General features: G+C 45.3%; 1 protein-coding gene across 4 annotated transcripts in view; it reads left to right on the top strand.

The window, feature by feature from the left end:
* The window catches only part of EML1 (EMAP like 1), a 134,337-nt gene that overhangs the window by 42,362 nt on the left and 68,643 nt on the right, over positions 1-23,332 (top strand). For 2 of the 4 annotated variants that reach the window (XM_045015259.1, XM_045015261.1), the window contains exons 2-4: positions 6,256-6,438; positions 9,853-9,918; positions 16,841-16,973. In XM_045015259.1, the coding sequence (XP_044871194.1) occupies positions 6,256-6,438; positions 9,853-9,918; positions 16,841-16,973 (382 nt within the window). The remainder of the gene's footprint in view (positions 1-6,255; positions 6,439-9,852; positions 9,919-16,840; positions 16,974-23,332) is intronic. The other 2 variants (XM_045015262.1, XM_045015263.1) reach the window with 1 other exon arrangement.

The following is a 23,332-nucleotide window of genomic DNA, read 5'->3' as shown; positions in this document are numbered from 1 at the left end:
AAGAGGTTGTTTTTTACTGTGGACTCAGATTTTTTTACAAATTGCTCTGTTGATATGAAGTTGATGATCGTAATACAGAGGGGGGTACTTAAAACTAGACTACCAATATGGCTTAAGCTTTTTTGAACAGGTATTAGCTACTACAGAACAGATCACAATATAGATGACTGAATTTTGTGGCTTTCTCTTTTTAAGGCATTCAGCAAGTTATGCTTATTGTATTATTTTTAATTCCATTCTTCAGAACTCATACACACATTAAGAATTAAACTATCTCTTATCGCTCACTTATATTTGTATATGCATTCATGAGCAAAGCAGATTTATCCTCACTGGACTCTAACGCATCTCATCTATCTTAACCTTTTACTAGCACTTGGTGAATGCTCATTTTGTTCTGTACTCATACTTAACAGAGAACTAGATCCTAGAGGGATGTCAACAAGAAGGAGATAGTCACAGGTGACCTATGCTGAGAGGAAACGCAGCAACAAGGAGAGTTTAGAAGCTAAATACATAAGAAGCAGGAGGGATAGCAGCAGTAGAAGAGACAAGAATTATGTGTCTTTTTGTTATTCAACAAGTGTGTGTGTGAGAGGGGGGTGATGGAAAGAAGAGTAGCTGGAACAGATGGGAAGTGGGGAGATAATAAAAGGGTATATATTGCACACACTTTGTTACTGGGTTGGTTGCATTACGGATCTTAGCCATACAGGTCACTACTAGTGCCAGTAATACCAGACAGCTCATCCTTTGCCAAGAAGTTTGCTAATATAATTTTTTATTGGACCAACTTCTGTTGGTGAGAGAGACAAGTTTTCAAGCCACATAGAGCTCTTCTTCAGGTCTGGAAAAGGTACTCCCAGCATCACAGCAAAATGCAAGGTGGAACAGATTGTTTAGCTTGTGTCTCTCACCAACAGAAGTTGGTCCAGTAAAAGGTATTATCTCACCCACGATGTCTCTGTAATATCCTGGGATCAACACAGCTACAACTACACTGCATACAATCTTATTTTGGGGATTAATTAGCTGCAATAGCTTCAATAGAAATATCTGTTGCTCTACACAATAGTGATTATGCTAAGATTTGAAAAAACATTTGGTGTGTATTATGGGGAAACAATTTCCTCATATTTCAGAAATTTGAGTTCCGTTTTAGTCAAACCAAGAGGTCTAAAATATAGCTTTGTTCAGTAATTTTAAACATAAAATTGCATATAATGTTTTTAACATTGACATTTTCATCGTGTCTTATTCTAAAAAGCCCAACTAACAAACTGATTGAAAACTATTGCAGCAGGCCTTAGAGGCCCACTACTGTTTATGGTCAGACAGTATTACTATTTCAATGTTTGAGTTGTTTATAAATCAGCTGTTTAAAAAATGCTGTCGCCTGGATTTTGGTATACCAAAAGTACCCTGTGAACAAACTTTGTAAACAAAAATTATTTGAATGGATTTGTAAGCAAATAAAATATACTAATTTTATGTGCTTTTTTGAAATTCTCTAACAAAAAACCAATAGTTTAGTGATACTTTGGGCATATCACATGACATTTTTAAAAAATCTATTTAAATATTGTAATAATTGTTTGCCTGTGCATGCATAATATAAGGCTTCTGGTGAAATCTGCTAAAGCAGAACTCAGTTCTCGACTCATTCTGGTTTGCCAAGATCAAACTTTTCAGAATGAGTTTAATCAGGGTTTTTAAAGCATTTACTCTTTGTGTGGATTATTTAAATAACTAACTAAATAAGGCTGTACTTCAGTCATCACTGGATGATTTTACTTGAAGTGACTTACTGATGATATTTGTAACAGGTTGGCTTTTCCTTTAAAGGCCAGTAGGCACAGGTGAGTTGAATCAGGTAGTTCCCTATAACAGGCAGCAGGTGGCTGTAGGGAAGGGGGGAAGCTCAGGAAACTGCAAGGAGAGCCTTCTGCAGGGAAGACCCTGATATCAGCCGGTTTGGAAGCAGAAGACAGAAACCAGAGGCTTCAGCCAGGTAGGGCCTGGGAGTGGCCTGCCAAAGCAGGAAAGGCCCCAGACAGGAAGGCCTGCGTGTAGGCTAAACTGGAGCTTCCTGGGAGTGAACAGACTCCACCACAAAGTGATGTGGGGTTTCCCTACTGAGACTACAGGCAATAAAAGCCTGAGAGTGACTTAGGGTGACCAGACAGCAAGTGTGAAAAATAGGGATGGGAGCAGGGGGTAATAGGCACCTATATAAGAAAAAGCCCCAAATATCAGGGCTGGCCCTATAAAATCGAGACATCTGGTCACCCTGGAGTTACTCGATGACAGGATAAAACCAACATACTGTGTTTTGGGACTTTGAGTTTTATTTTGGAGTTTTATTTATGTGAATAAACTTGGGCCTCCAAGAAGGGGTGCTGAAAGGACAAGAAAAGCCTGTGTGGAGCTTGTTTAAGAAGCTCTTTGAGGGAAAAATTGTTATCAGGGCACTGCAGAGGTACTTTTGAGAGGCAACTGACCCCACTACAGTATTAATAGCAATCTTTTCATAGAATTGTAAAAACAAATATTTTTGTTATAATTCTGTTTAAAAATCACTAGCTTTTTTGCTTTGTCTTTTGTATATTTCTGAACATATCCAGATACTATTTTTTGTATTTGTTTTTTTTTATGTAAATCAGAAAAGTCAAGAATTTGTAACAGGAAATATAGTTCTTTGATTGCACTCCACTTCAGTGGTGTGTACGCCCACACACACCTCACACACATTCCACTTCAGGTGTGTGCATGCTCAGTTAAGCAGAGTTGGAGACTTTTCCCTTAGTAGTGCCCGTTCGGGCAGTGCATGTGCCCTCTGCTGCCTTGTGTTGCTGCATAATGGTATAAAGGGCGGCGCTGCCCTAGCCCATCCTCAGTTCCTTCTTACCATGATCGGTAGTGGGAACCTGTCGGCTTGATCCTGCAAGTTTATCCCCTCACAGGGAATTTATCTTATCTTTCTGTAAATAGCTGGGACTCGTTAGTTAGTTCTTTATATTCATATACGTTTCATTTGTTATTTTTATTGTTTTATTGGCACGTTGGTTCCCTTTTGTTATGGGATGCCTCAGTCTGTGGAGTTTAAGCCTTGTGCCGGCTACAAAAGATCCATGCCAGTGAGTGACCCTCATTCCACCTACCTAAAATGTCTCAGCAAGGGTCACGTTAGGGATGCTGCCAAATTTGCAGGGACTTTAAGCTGTGAAAGAAGAAAGAGAGGCGAGCCTGTGCCACATCCTTAGTGAGGCTGCCCTGTGTCCACCTGATGAGCCTTCCTCTTTGGGGAGTGCTTTGGTTTCGGTGCAGAGTGCTCCTCTGGACATTGGCACTGATCCCCTTCCCCAGTGCTGAGAAAGAAGGATAAAAGGTTGAATTCATCCAAGGAGCCAAGGCTTGGGTGTGCTAGAAAATCTAGATTCCTGGCGCCATCCACCAGTAAGCACTTAGGACAGAGAAAGGTGTCCTCTGGCAAGAGATGCTCATTGGTACCAATCACTTCACATCCAAGGTTGTTAACTGTGACACTGGTACCAGGGCCATTGAGATTGACCCCCTCATGATACTGACTATTTCTATGCAACATGAAAGGATCTCAGTACCAACAAGGCTGGAGGTATATGTGGCATCACAAGACATACTCTCCCTTTTGGTGCTGGACTCTCAAGGTTACAGGAGACAGCTCACCCAGTGCCAGTGTATCCTCAGGACTCAGCTATAGACTTGCCTAAGGCTAGTGGCTTTGGTACTGTGGGTGGATAAAGCATCAATCTGTCTGGTGTTTCTCGACCAGTGCAGTCTAGGAGGGGTAAATCTACCTTGATATCCCTGGTATCAGTATGTCTGAAGCAGCACACTTTAATCTCGTCATTGCCTGGTATGGCATCACCATGTTCAGCTTCATCTCGCTCCTGAGACAGACAACGACTCTCCTTTTCCTTAATCAAGAGAGCTGTGTTGCTGATGCCTACCGGAGGGACGGAGATGCTCCAGAAGAAGGGAACCTTGAATCAGTCATAGCTGGAATCATATGCCATGTACCCATGGCTCTAATGAAATCTTCTTCCAAATCCTCCCCAGTTCCTATCTTTAAGATCCAGGAGGAGGTCCAGGAGGATGTCTTCACTACTGAGCAAAATCCTCAACCTTTGGAACATCCACCCACTATGCTGCAGGGGAATCAGTCTCAGCCTCCTTTATATTTGTCCACGTCATTGCCTGATGAGACTGTAGTGCCACAAGACACTTCACCAGTCCAAGATGACTACAGGGCTTACCAAGACATTTTCAAACAAGTAGCTACCTCTCATGATATCCCTTTTGAGGTGGTCTAGGAGAGTTTGATTAGCCTTGTAAACACTCTGGTTTCAATAGGGCCATCTAGAGTGGCTGTCCCTATCAACGAGGCCCTCCTGGATTCTGGAAGACCCTTGTGACAAATGCCATCTTCTTGCCTCCAACAGCCAAGAGGAGCAAAAGAAGGTACTATGTGCCTTCTCAAGGCTATGAGCCTTTTTATACCCATTCATTGCCAGGTTCCTTAGTTGTCTTAGCAGTGAGTGAAAGAACACATCTGGGATGGCCTTCTTCTACCCCAAAGGACAAGCATGTACAGAGACTAGACCTTTTTGATAGAAAGATATACTCCACAGCTGGCCTACAATTTCATATCTCTAACCAGCAAGCTTTCTCCCCCTAGGACTGTGTAGTTTTCAGAGAAGTTGTCGGAGTATGCCAGGCAGGAATTCCAGGCCATTTTAGCAATGGGCAAATGATGGTTAGGATTCTTTGCAAGCTTCTTTAGATGGGGCAGATTTGGCAGCCAGAGCTATGGGATCTGCAGATGCTCAAGGAACTGAGGGGAGTCTGGGGAAGCTCCGCCCTTTATATCATCACGCAGTAGCATGAGGCAGCAGAGGGCCCATGTGCTGCCCCAATGGATACCACTAAAGGAAAAATCTCTAACACACACACATCTGAAGTGAAATGGACATGTGCAACATATCTTGAAGAAAAAAAGTTACAGAACTGGCCAGTAACTTTTTTCTATTTAATAAGAAATGGAGTGGGATACACAAATAAGATTCAAGTATCAGAGGGGTAGCCGTGTTAGTCTGGTTCTGTAGAAGCAGCAAAGAATCCTGTGGCACCTTATAGACTAACAGACGTTTTGCAGCATGAGCTTTCATGGGTGAATACATCCGAAGAAGTAGGTATTCACCCAAGAAAGCTCATGCTGCAAAACGTCTGTTAGTCTATAAGGTGCCACAGGATTCTTTGCTGCTTCTACAAATAAGATTGCAGTCCAGAATAACTCCATTTACTGTTTTGAGGTGAAAAGAGTGCACACTTTCTGTCAGGTTCTAAGCATCTACCAGATTCAGTTATTTCTAAATATAGGATGAATTGTAAAGAAATGTGAAGACCAACTGTAAATTTACAGACTAAGGGCCTAGGCCTTCAAGGGTGGAGGGATAGCTCAGTGGTTTGAGCATTGGCCTGCTAAGCCCAGGGTTGTGAGCTCAGTCCTTGAGGGGACCACTTAGGGATCTGGGGCAAAATCAGTACTTGGTCCTGCTAGTGAAGGCAGGGGGCTAGACTCAATGACCGTTCAGGGTCCCTTCCAGTTCTATGACATAGGTATATCTCCATATATTATTATATTAAGTACTTATGCATGTACTTAATTTTTAACATTTAAATCAATGAGACTACTTTCATATATCGTTACTTATGTGCATAAGTGCTTGCAGGGTTGGACCAATATTGAATCCTTTTATAAGTGTCTCAGCAAACCAAAAATGTGTATGAGCAATATTTGAGACATTTCAGTCAAGTGAGAAATGACCAGTTTTATTAGATACACATATAGATGCAAAACAGCTTCTTGGTCTTTTGGTATTTTGGGTATGGATAATATTGGCATTTCTTTATAAAGGCAGGAGCTTCGAGATGTGGGGATAAATTGATTATACTGATACAGAATACAGTACATGCACTGTGGGTGTTTAAGAAAATGGATGTATAACAAGAATGAATCTTGAAAGTAAAGCTATGATTTTAGGGGGCTGGATTTTTCTCAGAAGCCTTTGTTTCCTCACACTGTCTCAAAACATTCCTTTTCATTATAATTCCACAGGTCTGAAGAATTAAATTATGCTTCCAGATAATGTAGATACATTCTGTATTTCTTGATAACACATTGAGATTACATTGTTTTCACACCACTTTGTTTAGATGACAGTGCCTCTGCTGCAAGCAGTATGGAGGTAACAGACCGCATTGCTTCTCTGGAGCAGCGTGTCCAGATGCAGGAAGATGACATCCAGCTGCTCAAATCTGCCCTGGCTGATGTGGTTCGACGTTTGAATATTACAGAGGAACAGCAGGCCATGCAGAACAAGAAAGGACCTACCAAAGGTTGGCATTTCAAATATATGTGAACAAATGTATTTAAAATTAGTCAAACATTTATGTGTTAAAGTTTGTTATTAAGTCTTTTAAAACACTCAGGATGAACAAGAAAAATTAAATTTAAAAACAAAATTCATAGCCAACTAAATAGAATACATAAAAAAACAAAAGTAAGTGTAGAAGTCTTTCAGAAGCTCACACAACCTATCGAATCATCTGCATTTTCTTACTGTTTTAATCTACATGTTTAATTTTCACACAATTCCTATTTGCTGCCTCTTGTCCAAAATTAGATCATAAACTCTTCAAGGAGTGGGTCATCTTCTGTGGACTGAAACCCCTATTTTGTCTTGGCACTACAGATGAAGCTGATCAGCCAGTGAAGATGGCTAAGCTGTCTTTGAGTATCTCATACTAACCTAGCTTGATTCATGTTGTGCAGAATAATGTCAATAATATACAAAGATAATAAAAAAAAATAAGTTGAGCATCCAGTATTGCATAGATAGCCAAGGTTTGCTGCAACCAGAATGACATGGTGTAAGTGGTAGTAGTCTGATAGAGTCAGATATGCTTGCTGTAAAACTGCGGTGAGTTTGTTGCCATTCGAAAGTTATAAAAAAATGCATGGGTTTTTTTTTCCTCTTTTGTAATCTTAATAGAAGTAATTGTGGCAAGCTAGATGTGAAAACTGTGGCTAGGTTCACAAGCTCTCTGATACCTGAATTATGAAAGTATTTTCATTACAAGTGGGATATATGTTCACTTAAAATTAACTTTTTAAATTTACATTTGATGGAAAATATGCATTTTATGGTCTTGTAATTAAGTTACAGGGCTGAGAATCAGGGATCTGGACTTTCCTCCCAGATCTACCACAGACCTTTTGTGTGACCTTGTGCCATCAATTACTTTTCAGGCCCTGATGCAGCAAAACAGTTGAGCACATGCTGTGGTGAATTAGGGCCTTTGTATGTTTTGGGGGGAAGGCCAGCAGCTCACTGTGGAACTAAATTAATGCGTCTTAAAACACACTAGTTCTTGGCTGGAACATGCTGTAGGCGTTCACACTATTATTTTTTTGTATCTCCTATTGTTGTTAGGGTTGCCAGGTTTTCGACTGGAACACCCGGTCGAAAAGGCACCCTGGTGGCTCCGGGCAGCACCGTGTGCACTGCTGATCGGGCCGTTTAAAGCCCAGTTGGTGGCACAGCGGGGCTAAGGCAGACTCCCTGGCTCCACGTAGCTCCTGGAAGCAGCCGGCAGGTCCTTACAGCCTCTAGACATAGGTGCGATCAGGGAAGCTCTGTGTGCTGTCCCCATCCCAAGTGCCAGCTCTGCAGCTCCCATTGGACAGAAACTTTGGCCAATGGGAGCTTCAGGGCCAGCACCTGTGGTTGCAGGCAGTGCACACTGCGTAGAGCCACCTGACCGCTCCTCCGCCTAGGAGCCGGACATGCGGCCGCTTCTAGGACCCGCGCTGAGCCAGGGCAGGCAGGGAGCCTGCCTTAGCCTCCTGTGCTGCTGACCAGGAGCCACCTGAGGTAAGCGCACCCAGCTGGAGCTCGAACCCCCACCCACACCCCAACCCCCTGCTTGAGCCCTGAGCCTGCTCCCATACTCCACCCTGAACCCCTCATTTATGGCACCACCTTGGAGCCTGCACCCCCAGCCAGAGCCCTCACCCCCTTCTGCACCATAACCCCCTGCCCCAGCCCAGTGAAAGTGAGTGATGGTGGGGGAGAGCGAGTGAAGGAGGGAGGGGAGATGGAGTGAGTGGAGGTGGGGCCTCAGAGAAGGGGCGGAGCAAGCGGGCTTCAGGGAAGGGGTGGGGCAGGGCAAGGGTGTTCAGTTCTGTGCAATTAGAAAGTTGGCAACACTAATTGTTGTCCTTGCTTCTTTTGCTGCCAGAAACTGTTAAGGTCTGATACAGTAAATACTACTATAAGTAGGTTCAGAAAAAAAAAGCTCCATTCCAACATAATTTTTGAGGGGCTAGGAAGCCCTATGTTACATTTACATTCAAAGTTCTTTGAGGTGAGAAAACAAAGGACAGTAACTAGTGTCAAATTGCAGCCAGATCAGTTCTTATTTTTAGGCTTCATGACAGTGTAAGAAGTACAACTACAGGGCCAATCCTGCTTGCATTGAAGTTAATGGAGCATTGACTTTGGTAGGAGCAGAACTGGATGCTAATATTGCAGGTAATTCTTTATGATGGCAACTTTCTAAGGAGTTTGTACCGCATACTGCAGAGGAAGAGCGTCGACTAACATAAGCTGTTCGGCCATCACAAACTACTGAAATAAGTATTGATAATATTTGTAATTTCCTGCTAATTTCCAGAAATAGGTGCGACTATAAATATTAATATAAAATTTATTTTTATCATGATATTTCACCTTCATCATCACTGTCTGCTTCCCCCATACCTCTGCGGGGATATAAAGTAGAATTAGAAGCATCTTAATAATTTGTTCCTTTTAGCAGTTTTGACAAAATGCTAAACTTCAGAGGTGGACATTTTGCTTATGAATTATAGGTAAAACTATTTTTGAACAAACTCCATACCTCAAACAGCTTAACAAAACAAAAGCAACAAAAACGCGTAACAATTTCCTGTATGTTAAAATTGCAGTTTACCTCACTCTTAGGAATAATTTAATAACTTCAGAGTGATAGTTTAGAGCAGCAGTGACTAACAGTGACCATTACGGGAGGGATTTGACTAGAGGGGGCCAAAGCTGGAACTGCAGACATCTTGTCATGGGAAGCTGATTGAGACTCAAACTTTTTCACATTGACTGCACCTTTAACCCCCAGTGCTACAATTATTAAACAAAAAATTGAACTTGGATCGCAAACACTCTCGTGCAAAAGACTGACACATAACAGTCAGGATTTGAAGTGTAGTATATCTTGTTTCATGCAGATATTCAACAGTTCAAATCAGAGGTGCCATGTTGGGGCCCACCTGAGAGAAAGGTAAATTCACAGCTCAACTTTTAAGACCTGGCACTGGGTATAGCAGTGGACTGCAGATTCTAGAACCACTGCAGACTGCTCAAATTTTCCCATGGCACAATAGTTAACTTTGCTTGGTTTAAAGCCTAATGAATTCCAATTTTAGATACCATAATGAAGCTAAGCTCAAGATAAAATCAAGTATTGTTTGTGTCAGTGTTGTATGAGCACTTGTGTGATCTTTGAGTCATGTAGCTAAAAAATACATATAAGGAAACTTCAGTTGCTTACCTAGTCCAGTTAGGATTTCATTTACTAATGGCTTTTAAAAAATTTAATTAGCCTATTATGCAGAGTTTTTATGACTTCCTGCCTTTCTTTTATTTTTGTTTGTTATTCTTTCCTTTTTTCAATTATTGGTTTGTTTGTAATCTTAATAGCCCTATTAATCCATAGATCAGAGTATGACTAAAAAAGCAGCTGCTGCTGAGCCTGATAAACATGTCAGTGCTGCTACCACAGGTAAGATCCTGAAGCAACAGAACTTGTAAAATAAATATGTAACAACTGACAAAACTATAATATGAATGAGTGAATTACTAGCAAGCTAACAGTACTGACATGTTTGGAACTATTTGACAGCTATAGCTATTTAGAATAACTGTAATAAATAAAACTAAAAAGCCACAGAGTACATAACTGATTGATTAAAGAATTTAAAAAGAGTTAATTATGTAGCACTAAAGAATTCCAGATTATTGCTGTACTGCATGCCCTTTTCACTCTAACTTTGTAGTAGTAACAGGGATAGAACTTGGATCCTTGTGCTCCAGAAGCACAGGTGCTTGCCACTTGATTAGAAGGTGAATCTCCATTAGCTGGTAACAGTATAGCATTTATGACATACTGTGGAGTAATTCTGATTCCATCAAGGTAGGAAGGTAGGTACACACTTAGCCAGCTCATTCCAACACTTTTTAAGAGGTTTGGGTCTTTATACATGTATCCAATTATGAAAACACAGATGATGTTTGTCAGCATGTTAACAAAAGCACATCTAGCCAAACTGCAATTGGAACTTACTTTGGCAAAACAGAATCATGTGAGTATTTATATGGCCATGACATTGGTGTTATGAAAAGACCATCGGATGGTTAATGACCACAGGTTTTCAGGACATTGGTTTCATATGTCGACCACAAGGTAGCACCTCCATATTAAAAATAAATGAATACATGAAGAGCAGATTTATATTTTAATGTTATTAGAAAACTTTGTTTTGGTGTCTAATTTGCATTCAAGATGCACGAATCCAATTTTTGTTAGTATTTATAATACTTTCTGTTCTGGTATTCACATAATTTAGTGCTGTCTTCTTGTCAAATGTGCTGCATGCTTTCATACTCAAAATGGACTTCAGTGCTCAGACATGTTGGCTAAAGTCAGTTAACATGCACAAACATATGAAAGTTTGTTTTGTTCAGAGTTTGAAAACCTGAGGTCTGCAAGGCAGTAATGACTGAGAAGCTTACAACCATCATATTCCAGTGTTTTAGAAGCTAGAAAGAGTTGTTAACATAGTATAATCAGGAATCATGTGCAATTTTTTCTTAGTGCTTTTAAAAGAGTGATTTCTTTCATTGGTGTCAGTCTGTTAGGACTCTTCCTCATTTCAGTGTTTCCTTGGAGCATCCTCTGAGTCCTTTTAGATGTAATCTACATTCCCAATAGGAACATCAGAAAAGAACTAACTTCTTTCCTCAACGAATAAGGTTTAATGCCAAAACCGAGTTACCAAGTTCATGGGGCAGTGATTGAAAGCTTTTAGTTTGTAGAAATAAAACCAGGGTAGTCTATTAAAGCTCGGGGCCCCATTATTCTAGACATTGTACAGACACATAGGAAAACATGATCCCTGTCCAGAATTTACAAACTAAGACCCCAGTCTTGCTATTTTCTGCATGTCCATGTAGAACCACTTTGACTTCAGTGGGGCTCCATGCTGGTCCCACTGGCTGCGTTTCACTGTTTCAGGCCAGTGGGGGCTGCGGGAAGCAGCGTGGACTGAGGGATGTGCTGGTTGCCTTTCCTGCAGCCCCCATTTGCCTGGGACGGCGAACCGCGACCAGTGGGAGCTGCAATTGGCCGAACCTGCGGACACAGCAGGTAAACAAACTGGCCCGGCCTGCCAGCTGCTTTCCCTGGTGGGTCACGTGCCAAAGGTTGCCGATCCCTGCCTTAGTACCTACAGCAGAAACAGAATGGACATCTATGATGGGGTAGTCTGCCCATGTAAGGGTGCCAGTCACCCCATCCCTGGTCATGTGACATGGCCCTTTAAAACGTTGGAAACTTTCTGGTGTATGCAAAGGCCTAGGAAATAAGCTGTATTGGGGGAGAGGAAGTGGTCCCAGGAATAAGTGTTAATTTGGAGAAAGTCACTTACTGTTTCTTTAAGGGCCCAGGACCAGGAGCCTTGCAGAGTGGTCAGGGTAAGAATCCCCTCTCACCCAATCAGTTGGGAATGATCTGGGAGAAGGGGACTAGCATGTATGCCACCTCCTCTCTCATAACAGGTCAGAGATCAGTAGGAGAAGGCTGACCTGTGGAATCCTCCAAGATAGAGGACTGATTGGGAAAAGGCACCCACTTGAGGGTGAAGCTGGCTAAAGCCTTGTAACTTAGAATCATAGAAGATTAGGGTTGGAAGAGACCTCAGGAGGTCATCTAGTCCAACCCCCTACTCAAAGCAGGACCAACACCAACTAAATCATCCCAGCCAGGGCTTTGTCAAGCTGGGCCTTAAAAACCTCTAAGGATGGAGATTCTACCACCTCCCTTGGTAACCCATTCCAGTGCTTCACCATCTTCCTAGTGAAATAGTGTTTCCTAATATCCAACCTAGACCTCTCCCACTGCAACTTGAGACCATTGCTCCTTGTTCTGTCAGCTTGCCCAAACCATTACCCCAGCTCCATAGAAGAGAGCCAGGGGAGACTCCTGTCTGGAGTAGGGAGATCTGATTGCCTGAACCACAACCCCAGCTCCAGGAGGAGGGCCGAGGTGAGCTCCTGCCTAAAAAAGATAGCACATGACCTAACTACATGGCTCATAACCCCAGCTCCGAGAAGAGATCTGGGGATGGGTGGGGGTGGAATCCTGCTTTAAGGAAGGAAACAATACAGATGGTTTGAAACATAACCTGGTGAGTGCCAGAGAGGCTGAGAAACCCCTAGGAATAGAGCAGGGGCTTGCAATACAGGCAGAGGAGAAGCCACCCACACAATCTCAGGAGGAGAGTACCTTAGGGTTGAACCAGGGAAACAGTATACAGGAGGAGCTCAATAGAAAGCAGGCCAGGAAAACAATAAAGGGTTGGGGAGAGATTTGCATAACCGCTTTATACTGGGCCTTGGCCTGGAATGTAGGGAAGAGGCAGGACTGGGTTCCCCTACCAAACTCAGCAAGAGGGTTTATTAAGGACTGGAGCAAGTAGGCCAAACTCAAAGAGACCAGGGGCTGCATGTCCCAGTTAGGAAGACTGGCCTCCTGAAGCACTGGACTTTTCAGCACCCTGAAAGGGGACAGGACTACCAGCAACCCAACTGGAGGGCTGAGGTCTTGACAAAGGACCAACAAGTGAGCTAGACAGCAAAAGCTCCATCTGAATGTTGACTTCTTCTCACGGGATGGTGAAGAGCAGTTGAGGGAGGGGAGGCAGACCTCAAATGGAGTCATAAGGGGGAGGATGTGTGAAAGAGCAGAAAAACTGCTTCCTGGCACAGCAGGGGTTAAAGAAAACCTGTGGGCTCAGCTAGCCACACTTCGCTATACCTGCAGCCAATGCCAGGCCTGTAGGGGGGGAGAAAAGGAAGGAGCCTGGCTCAGTTGGGGGCTGTCTGTCAAGATCTCCTGAGGCACCCTGACTTGAGCAAAGATCCTCATAAGCTTCATAGTCACTGTTTTGGAATTCATGGAGCATAATGGCATGGCTTCCACGTCTAAAGCACAATATGTGGTCTGTGCTACCCCGCTTAAGTATGGAGCCAGCACTGCAACCCATTGGTCTCGGGGCTACCGTGGCTACCCGCTCAAAAGTTTCTAAGGAAACCTCAGGATCATCCTCAGGCCCCATTTTGGTAAACTGGATAGAGGCAGTGTTAGTTGAATCTGCTGAAGCACTGAGTCGCAGTATGGAGGCCACCTGCTGGACCAGCTGCTGATGGTCCACAAATTAACAAATTAACTGCCAATTCACAAATTAACTGCTGCTGCTGGATGGCCATCTGCTGCAGGAGGAGTTGCTGTTGCTGTTCATGGTGGGTGTTTTGCTCGGCCATCCATTTCAGCAGCTGTTCCATCTCCATTCAAGGTCTTTCTTTTTGTTTGGGCTTTTGCTTTTTTTTCTGTTTGTTTAAATTCCTTTCAGTAGGGACTAGGGCAATACCCATTTTCTCCACCACCTGTGATAGAGCCTTCGGTGGCCAGGCAGCCTAGTGGCTAGATCATTGGTCAGATGGGTTGGAGGGGGACCCAGACTCTCCCCAGGGCCCTGTGTAGTCCCACCTCCCTAAACAGGTTGATGGATTTGCCTCTCTGCCGGGGGGGGGGGGGGATCAAGACCCGCTTCCCTGGGCTGCTACTTATTAGAGTCTCTTTAGTTTGGGGCATAGCCCCATTAGTTCAATAACCCCACAGTTGGGGCTTAAGGCTCCTCTTGGCAGGGGAAGGTTTCCTTGCCTCCAGTGGCTGTGTTGGCTGTCCGGTCACTGATCCATCCCTTCAGGCAGGCAAACAGAGAGCTCCTGCTTCCTTGTCAGACAGCCCCCAACTGAGCCAGGCTCCCTCCTTTTCTCCTCTCTCCAGGCCTGGCATTGGCTGCAGCAGGGGTGGCTCCAGGCCCCAGCATGCCAAGCGCGTGCTTGGGGCGGCATGCCGCGGGGGTGCTCTGCCGGTCGCCGGGAGGGCGGCAGGGGGCTCCGGTGGACCTCCCGCAGGCGTCCCTGAGGAGGGGCCGCTGGTCCTGCAGCTCCGGTGGAGCATCCGCAGGCATGCCTGCGGGTGGTCCACCAGAGCCACGGGACCAGCAGACCCTCCGCAGGCACGTCTGCAGGAGGTCCACCGGAGCCGCGGGACCGGCGACCGGCAGAGTGCCCCCCCGCGGCATGCCGCCATGCTTGTGGCGGCGAAATGGCTAGAGCTGCCCCTGGGCTGCAGGTATAGCAAGGCCATGCTAGCTGAGCATACAGGTTTTCTTTAACCCTGGCTGTGCCAGGCAGCAGTTTCCTTGCTCCTTCACAGGAGCAAAGCTCATGAAGTCATATGGGCTTCCTGGATGTGTACTTTGGGATGCAGGAGAGGGGTGCCAGTTGTGAAACAGCCCAGCAGCTGAGACTTGCTACCTGACTAGCTGCTTCCAGCATTTTAATGACAGCTTACATTTTATATAGCATCTTTTTGTATGGATGGATTCTAAAGTTCTTTCCAAACTGATATATTGGCTATTTACCTAAACCATTTGATGGGCATCAAGCACAGCAACTGTTTAAAACTGCTCCATTTTAGGGCAGGATTTAAAATGGAAGGAGAATTTAAATAGGCAGAATATAATTTTCAGAACTAGAATTTTGCAAGGAGATTGAAGTTACATTTCTGGTCTTGTAATAATAATAGTAATAATAATTAATAATTGGATCTTTTAGTTATAACAGTTGGTTAGAACCTGGATTTTATAGCTTTGCTGAGAGATGGTATTTCCAATAGTAATGCACCTTGTAATATCAGACGGAGGTACTGGTTAAATACTAATTTTAGAGGGAAGAGAATGCCTCATGAATCACACTTCTCCTGAAGATGCCTTCTTTTGGTTAGTGTCGTCCTCTAAACCCAAAGACTTTGTCACCTTTAGAAAAGTGGATGGAGGATGACCTAGCCCAGCCAGTAGCTCCTGCTCTCCTCACAGTTAGGAAGACCCCAAGTAAGGAAGAGCTTGAAGTAATTTGTAGCTGAAGTTATGAGAGGTAAAGTTCCATCAAAGTTCAGATAGCTCTGTGAACATTATAGTTCTTGGCTTTTTTTTCTGTAGATAGAGAAAACTAGCTATGTTGAAAGCAAGTGATATAAATACATGAAGAAAGTTACTAAGTTCATATTTGTTAATTATTTACATAAATTAAGAGAAGCCGTTTAAAATCCAGCTGTGGAATTAAAAGATCCTGTTTCAAAACACTTTCTCTAACAGTATTTACTTATCTTTATATTTTCTATTGTTCACAGCCTTAACCATTGTTTGTTAACTAACATATGGTTGATTGGAATGAAAATCTTTGATAAAAACTGTTCCAAAATTAATTACGCATATGGTGTGTACATAATTTATTTTTCTATATTGTGTTTTTTTTCATCAAGATGACATGAGAGTAGAACATCTCAGCTGATTATATCCATGGTTCTGTTGATTCCAAATGCATTTTCTCACTTTAAAAATATATAACATATATATCTACCCTGTTTGCTGGGTTCTCAGTCATAAAGCCACATACTTAAAAGCAAGTTTTTAATGCAATATATAGACCAGTGGTTCTCAGACTTTTGTATTGGTGACCCCTTTCACACAGCAAACCTATGAGTGCGACCCCCCCCTTACAAATTAAAAACACATTTTTTATATTTAGCACTATTATAAATGCTGGAGGCGAAGTGGGTCTTGGGGTGGAGACTGACAGTTCGCGACCCCCACATAATAACCTGGTGATCCCTTGAGGAGTCATGACCCCCGATGTGAGAACCCCTGACATAGACCTTGGGAAAGCTTGTTGCATAAGCAATAGTGTATAGCTTCTTTATTGAAGAACACAGGCCTCTCAGAAGGCTATTCTCCTTTCTTTCTGGTGCTACGTTGAACATGCTCTAGAAGGGAAGTGGATTTTTTTTTGGAGAGTGGGGTGATTTAGGGTTGCTCATGTAAACAGTCCCATTGAACTCCAGTAGCTCCCAAAATGAGTAAGTGTTGCACAATTAGACCCTTAAGCAGTACAAAGGTTATTTCACTTATGTCATTATGAATTTGTTTAACAATAAAAATGATTTACCCCTTGTAGCTGAGATTTAGCAAGTGAAATTTCAGAAATGTGACTACAGGCTTATTGTAATGAGAGATTTCTGAATGCAATAAATTATTCAAGCTGTAACTTGTTACTAGTTTAATATTCAGTTTAAATTACTCTAGGAAGCCTATTCCAAAATGATTTCCTTATAATAAATAGGGCTATGGCTGAAGTTTAGTTAATTTGTCCCTGTTTAATTTTTAATCCCTACTTTATTGAAACAAAGTTAACACTTCAAAAGCATCTGTGAAATGTGTGTAACCTTTTTTGTTGTCTGCAGAAATAAAAAGTGACCTTTTCAGTGCAAGCTGTGATTTTACCGTCTGCTTGTCTTACAGCTAGACCATTGGTACAAACACTGCCATTAAGGACAACTGTTAATAATGGAACCGTGTTACCAAAGAAACCAAGTGGCTCTCTACCTTCCCCATCAGGAACCAGGAAGGAAACTGTGTCACCAGCAACAAAGAGGTATGGAGAAACTTGAAATATGTGTAAGGTTATTAAATTAATTGAGAGAGTAGTAAATGTCATTGTTACGCTTTTATTAGAGCATGTATGTGCAGTTTTTCTCTCTTTAGATAACACTTTCAAAGCAATGGTCTAGATAATTTAAAGTGATTTACAGTTAAAATCTTGTAAAAATACTTACAACATCTTTCTATTCATACCAAGTTAATTAATCAGGCCTAATATTATTGCAGTAAATACCATAGAAATACACAATGATTAGTCTATTATTAATGTGTTTCTTTGTTGATTCTGCAGTCTAGTAGATTAAGAGTAGGAAATTTCTGCTTTGGATTTCAGAACACGTTCTGAAAAGTAATACCAGGGTTCTTTGTTTTAGACAATAGAAGAAACAAAATCTGGGGAAGGCATGCGGTCCTGTGACAAAGTCATATAAGGCTATTGGTCACTTTTTCTCAGTAAAATTATTTTATGTAGAAATCTACCTTGCTGTGTTGTACAAGGAAATTCACTTATTTCAAACCACATCTAGCAAACTCTTATGCCAGTGAAAGCAACCCTGCTCTGACTTCTTACTATTAACATGTATTTAAGTCCCATTAAAAAATTCCTTAAATGTCTTGGATGTGGTTTAAAAATTAGTATGCTTCATATTAGTGTATTCCTTTGTATATCCAAGCTCTGGGAAACTTAGCGGGGTGGGTGGAGCAGGTTCAGTTTGGGCAAACCAGAGATGCACTACAGAGCCAGTCTGTTATGCCCCATGGTGCAAAAGATAAGATTCTGTGTATGATTGATTTTTCCTTCTACGTTCCCCTACCTTGAATGCCAAACCAGCTTTGGGTGGTGGTAATACACCTCTACCTTGATATAACGCTGTCCTCGGGAGCCAACAAATCTTACCGCATTATACATGAAACCGCGTTATATTGAACTTGCTTTGATCCGCCAAAGTGCGCAGCCCCGCCTCCCTGGAGCACTGCTTTACTGCATTATATCCGAATTTGTGTTATATCTCGTCACTTTATATCGAGGTAGAGGTGTACTATCAGTCTGTGGAAGGCAGATTGTAGAGGCAATGTGTCCAGAATTACTTTTGTTTGTAGAAAGAGCTAGGGATACAGAGGATACAGATTTTACATTAAACATGAGGTAGAAACCTATGATGTGCTATGATGGAAACCAGCCATTGACATGATGAAAGGGGAGTGTTGCTGATTACCCAGAATCCTCAAGTTATCGTCACCACAAACCTCTCAGCACAAAGCGGCTTAAACTCTATACCACACAGTGACAGAATCAGTAAACATCTTGCTGTTGTTTCTACCTACCTGAGATGGAGCTGGACCTCTATGACCGGGGGCTCAGTGCAGTTGCAGGTTCAGCAGTACTGTTTGAACCAGCCCTGCTGATGGGAAGGAAAGATAAATTTAAATGGGTGAAATGTCATCAGAATGTTTAAAAGTAGGTGAGAACCTATTTTTAAAAAAAACCTATTTTTAGTGTTTCAGAAGTAAAGTAACACTGATTTGTATATACTGCATTTTTAGGGTGTTTAATTTTAATCATCATAATTCCTTTCCCTAGTACTAGTAAAGAAGAGTTGTTGCACATAGTAATTGCAAAATAAAATGCAGCATATGAGTATTAACACACTTCAGATGTACACGTAGGGTGTTATTTCATGCTCTGCCTCTAAGGGTATGTCTACACCACGAAATTAGGTCGATTTTTAGAAATCGATTTTATACAGTCGATTGTGTATGTCGCCACTAAGCGCATTAAGTCGGCGGAGTGCATCCTCACTACCATGGCTAGCATCGACTCATGGAGCAGTGCACTGTGGGAAGCTATCTCACAGTTCCCGCAGTCTCCGCTGCCCACTGGAATTCTGGGTTAAGCTCCCAATGCCTGATGGGGCAAAAACATTGTCACAGGTGGTTTGGAGTACATGTCGTCAGTCTCCTCTCCCTCCATCTGTGAAAGCAACTGCAGACAATCATTTTGCGCCTTTTTTCCTGGGTTATCTGTGCAGACGCCATAGCACGGCAAGCATGGAGCCCGCTCAGCTCACCGCTGCTGTTGCGAGCATTGTAAACACCTCGTACATTATACTGCAGTATGTGCAGCATCTGGCTAAGTGACAGCAGCACGAGGACAATTGTGAGGAGGACATGGACACAGACGTTCCTGAAAGCATGGGATGTGGCAGTTGGGACATCATGGCAGCAGTGCGGCTTGTTGATACAGTGAAATGCTGTTTCTGGGCCCGGCAAACAAGCACAGACTGGTGGGACCGCATAGTGTTGTAGGTATGGGATGATTTCCAGTGGCTGTGAAACTTTTACATTCATAAGACCACTTTCCTGGAACTCTGGGAGTTGCTTTCCCCCGCCCTGAAGCACAGGAATACCAAGATGAGAGCTGCCCTGACAGTTGAGAAGTGAGTGGCGATAGCCCTGAGGAAGCTTGCAACGCCCGACTGCTACCAATCAATCGGGAGTCAATTTGGAGTGGGCAAATCTACTGTGGGGACTGCTGTGATTCAAGTAGCCAATGCAGTCACTGACATTCTGCTATCAAGGGTAGTGAGTCTGGGAAATGTGCAGGTCATAGCGGATGCTTTACTGCAATGGATTTCCCTAACTGTGGTGGGGCGATAGACGGAACGCGTATCCCTATCTTGGCACTGGACCACCTTGCTGGTGGTCCAGTGCAAGCACTGGTGGATCACAAGGGACATTTCACCGACATAAACGTGGGATGGCTGGGAAAGGTGCATGACACTTGCATCTTTAGAAACTCGGGGCTGTTTGAGCAGCTGCAAGAAGGGACTTACTTCCCAGACCAGAAAATTACTGTTGGGGATGTTGAAATGCCAATAGTTATCCTTGGAGACCCAGTCTACCTCTGGCTCCCATGGCTCATGAAGCCATACACAGACAGCCTGGACAGTAGTCAGGAGCTGTTCAACAATAGGCTGAGCAAGTTCAGAATGGTGGTAGAATGTGCCTTTGGATGTTTAAAAGCTCGCTGGCATTGTTTGCTGACTAGGTTAGACCTCAGCGCAACCAATATTCCCACTGTTATTACTGCTTGCTGTGTGTGCCATAATATCTGTGAGAGTAAGGGAGAGACGTTTATGCAGGGCCGGCTTTATGAACGGCGGGGCCCAATTTGAATACCCGGCAGCGATCCGGGGCTTCGGCGGCACTTCGGTGGCGGGGGTCCACTCTGGGTCTTCTGCGGCATCGAAGGACCTCCTGCCGCCGAAATGCTGCCGAAGCCCTGGAGCAGACACTCCCCCCCCCCGCCGCTGGGTGAGTTAAAAAAAAAATTAAAAAGATGTCTAAGGCACAGGGGCCTCTTTGACATGGGCGCAGGGCCCGATTCCAGGGAATCGGGGGAATTGGCTTAAAGCCGGCCCTGCATCTTTGGCGGAGTGGGAGGTTGAGGCAAATTGCCCGGCTGCCAGTTTTGAACAGCCAGACACCAGGGCAATTAGAAGAGCACAGGTAGGTGCACTGCACATCAGAGAGGCTTTGAAAACCAGTTTCATGACTGGCCAGGCTACAGTGTGACAGTTGTGTGTGTTTCTCCTTGATGCAAACCCGCCCCCTTTGTTGATTTTAATTCCCTGTAAGCCAAACATCCTCCCCCCTTCGATCACAGCTGGCAAAGGAAATAAAGTCACTATTGTTTTGAAACCATGCATTCTTTCTTCATTAATTTTTTAAAAAGGGAGATAACTGATAAGGTAGCCTGGGTGGGGAAGGAGGGGAGGAAGGAAGGACAAGGCCACATTGCTTACTGTAGCCACACTACAAATCAAAACTGTTTGAATGACAGCCTTCTGTTGCTTGGACCATCTTCTGGAGTGGAGTGGCTGGGTGCTCGGAGCCTCCCCCGCCTTGGGCATCTGGGTGAGGAGGATATGGAACTTGGGGAGAAGGGCAGGCAATTGTACAGTGGATGCAGCGGCGGTCTGTGCTCTTGTTGGCTTTCCTGCAGCTCCACCAGATGCCTGAGCATGTCCATTTGCTCCCCCATCAGCCTCAGCATTGCATGCTGCCTCTTCTCATCGCGCTCACTTAATGCTTTCCTGGACTCTGCCACTGAATGCCTCCATGCATTCAGCAGTGCCCTATCAGTGCGGGAGGACTGCATGAGCTCGGAAAACACATCATCGCGAGTGCATTTTTTTCGACTTCTAATCTGCGATAACCTCAGGGACGGAGATGATAGAGGGAGCATAGAAACATTTGCACCTGCAGGGGTGTAACGGGTCGGACTCACCCCTGCGGCGCCTCCCGCTGGTCATCCTTGGGAATTAGCCCGGTCCAGCGTTCAGAATGCCCTCTGCAGGCCGGTGATCCACCTGTCTTCTCCTGGCCCCCCGTGTCCCTCCCAGGACCCCGGTGCCCCTTTAACTGGGTCTCCCCCTCCCAGGGGGACCCCCACCCTACTATCTCCACTTTGCCTCAGAATTGGCCACTGCCAGTCATTCTCTAGCCCCACATCCTGGGGCAGACTGCAGTATCAGCCTGTTCATCACTGGCAAGGAGGGTTTGGACCTGCTGCCTTGGCCTACCCCTGGGCTGCTCCCTGCAACTCTCAGTACCTGTTAGCCCTCTGCTAGGCTACAGCCTGGGGCTTTCCAGGCTGGAGCTCCCCAGCTCCTCAGCCTGTCCCCAGCCCTGCTCCCCTCAGGTACTCTATCTCAGCTCCCTGCAGCCAGGCCCATCTCCTTCTGAATACAGAGAGAGACTGGCTCCCCTGGCCTTATAAGGCCCTGTTGCTCAGTTTGGGGCGTGGCCCCAGCTGCAGCCACTTCCCCAATCAGCCCAGCCTAAAGCCCCTTCCCAGGGATGTTTTAAAGCCCCAAAGGGCAGGAGCGGGTAGCCACCCCGCTACACACCTCCCCCCTCAAAACCTCCACCCCGGGGAATCAAGGGGCCTTCTGGCCTGTGCGACCCGGAGGTGTGCCGCCAGCTGCGTCCGCTTCTCCTCACTGTCCCTCAGTTTGAAGGCCAGGGCTTCCTTCTCCTGGCGGGCTTTTTGGAGCTCTGCTTGTGCTGTCTGCTGAGCCCGCTTCGCAGCCTCTAGCCGCGCCCGCAGGTCCTGGTCCCCCAGGCAGTCTTCTGGACCCTCCACACTCAAGATCTGGGTTCCCACCGTCACCTTGTCCATCCCCACCTGGGTCCCAGCCTCCTGCTGGGCCCAGTCCATTTGGGTCTCCTTGTCCATGACCTCCCTGGCGATGGTCTGGGTCTGACCCTCTCGCAGGGTCCCCACCGTCCCAGTTGCGGTCTTCACCACTTCCCCTGGGTGGCCCACTGGCCGGTCAGCCACTCTCTCGGCTGCCTCCAGCTGCGTTGCCCTCCCCACTAGGGGGCAGTCTTTCCTCAGGTGGCCCAGCTCCCGGCAATGCCAACAGGCTCCCCGCCTCGTGTTACCCGGGCCTCCTGCTTCTTCCCATTGTCCCTCCCTGGGCCAACCCTTCCTGGGTTGCCCTGGGTCGTGTTCTTTGGGGCCAGGCAGTCCCGCCAAAGGTGGCCCCTCCTCCCACAGGCCCAACACGCCCGCAGCCGCCAGGGTTCCCTTACCCAGCGCGCCGTCTGAGGGACTGGGTGCTGTCCCAATCTGGGGTGAGGCACCCTGCCCCCAGCCCCATAGGGACAGTCCCGTTTTATGTGCCCGCTCCTGGCACAAACATAACAAGTCTTTAGTTCTGCCCTAGGCCTCCTGGCCCTAGGGCTGGGCTCCTCCCTCGGCCCTTGGCGGTTCCTCCTGAACACCTGCCGCAGGACCTTCCGCAAGGCCCGCTGTTCCTCCACCAGCTGGGCCATCTGTCCTTGGAGGGCCCATTGCGCCTCCCGCAGTCCCTGTGGGTCATCAGTCCCCTTCCACTGGGGTGCTGACTCCAAACCCCACCCATGGACAACGCCTGGAGTCTCAGCAAAGAAGCCCCCGGTGTAACAGGGATCCATCACCCCCTGCCTCAGTTTCTCCACCTTCCCAATGTCCAGGCATTAATTCCACTGTCCTTTCTCTAGCCCCTTGTGTCAGGGGCGGACCACTATGCCCACATTCTCCACCACGTGTAATGGGTCGGACTCACCCCTGCGGCGCCTCCCGCTGGTCGTCCTTGGGAATTAGCTCGGTCCAGCGTTCGGAGTGCCCTCTGCAGGCCGGTGATCCACCTGTCTTCTCCTGGCCCCCCGTGTCCCTCCCAGGACCCCGGTGCCCCTTTAACTGGGTCTCCCCCTCCCAGGAGAACCCCCACCCTTCTATCCCCACTTTGCCTCAGTGTTGGCCACTGCCAGTCATTCTGTAGCCCCACGTCCTGGGGCAGACTG

This window comes from Mauremys mutica, chromosome 4 (genome assembly GCF_020497125.1).
Source record: "Mauremys mutica isolate MM-2020 ecotype Southern chromosome 4, ASM2049712v1, whole genome shotgun sequence".
Classification (NCBI taxonomy): Eukaryota; Metazoa; Chordata; order Testudines; family Geoemydidae; genus Mauremys; species Mauremys mutica.
The sequence above is the reverse complement of the archived record's forward strand: the minus strand, read 5'-3'. Positions and strand labels throughout refer to the sequence as shown.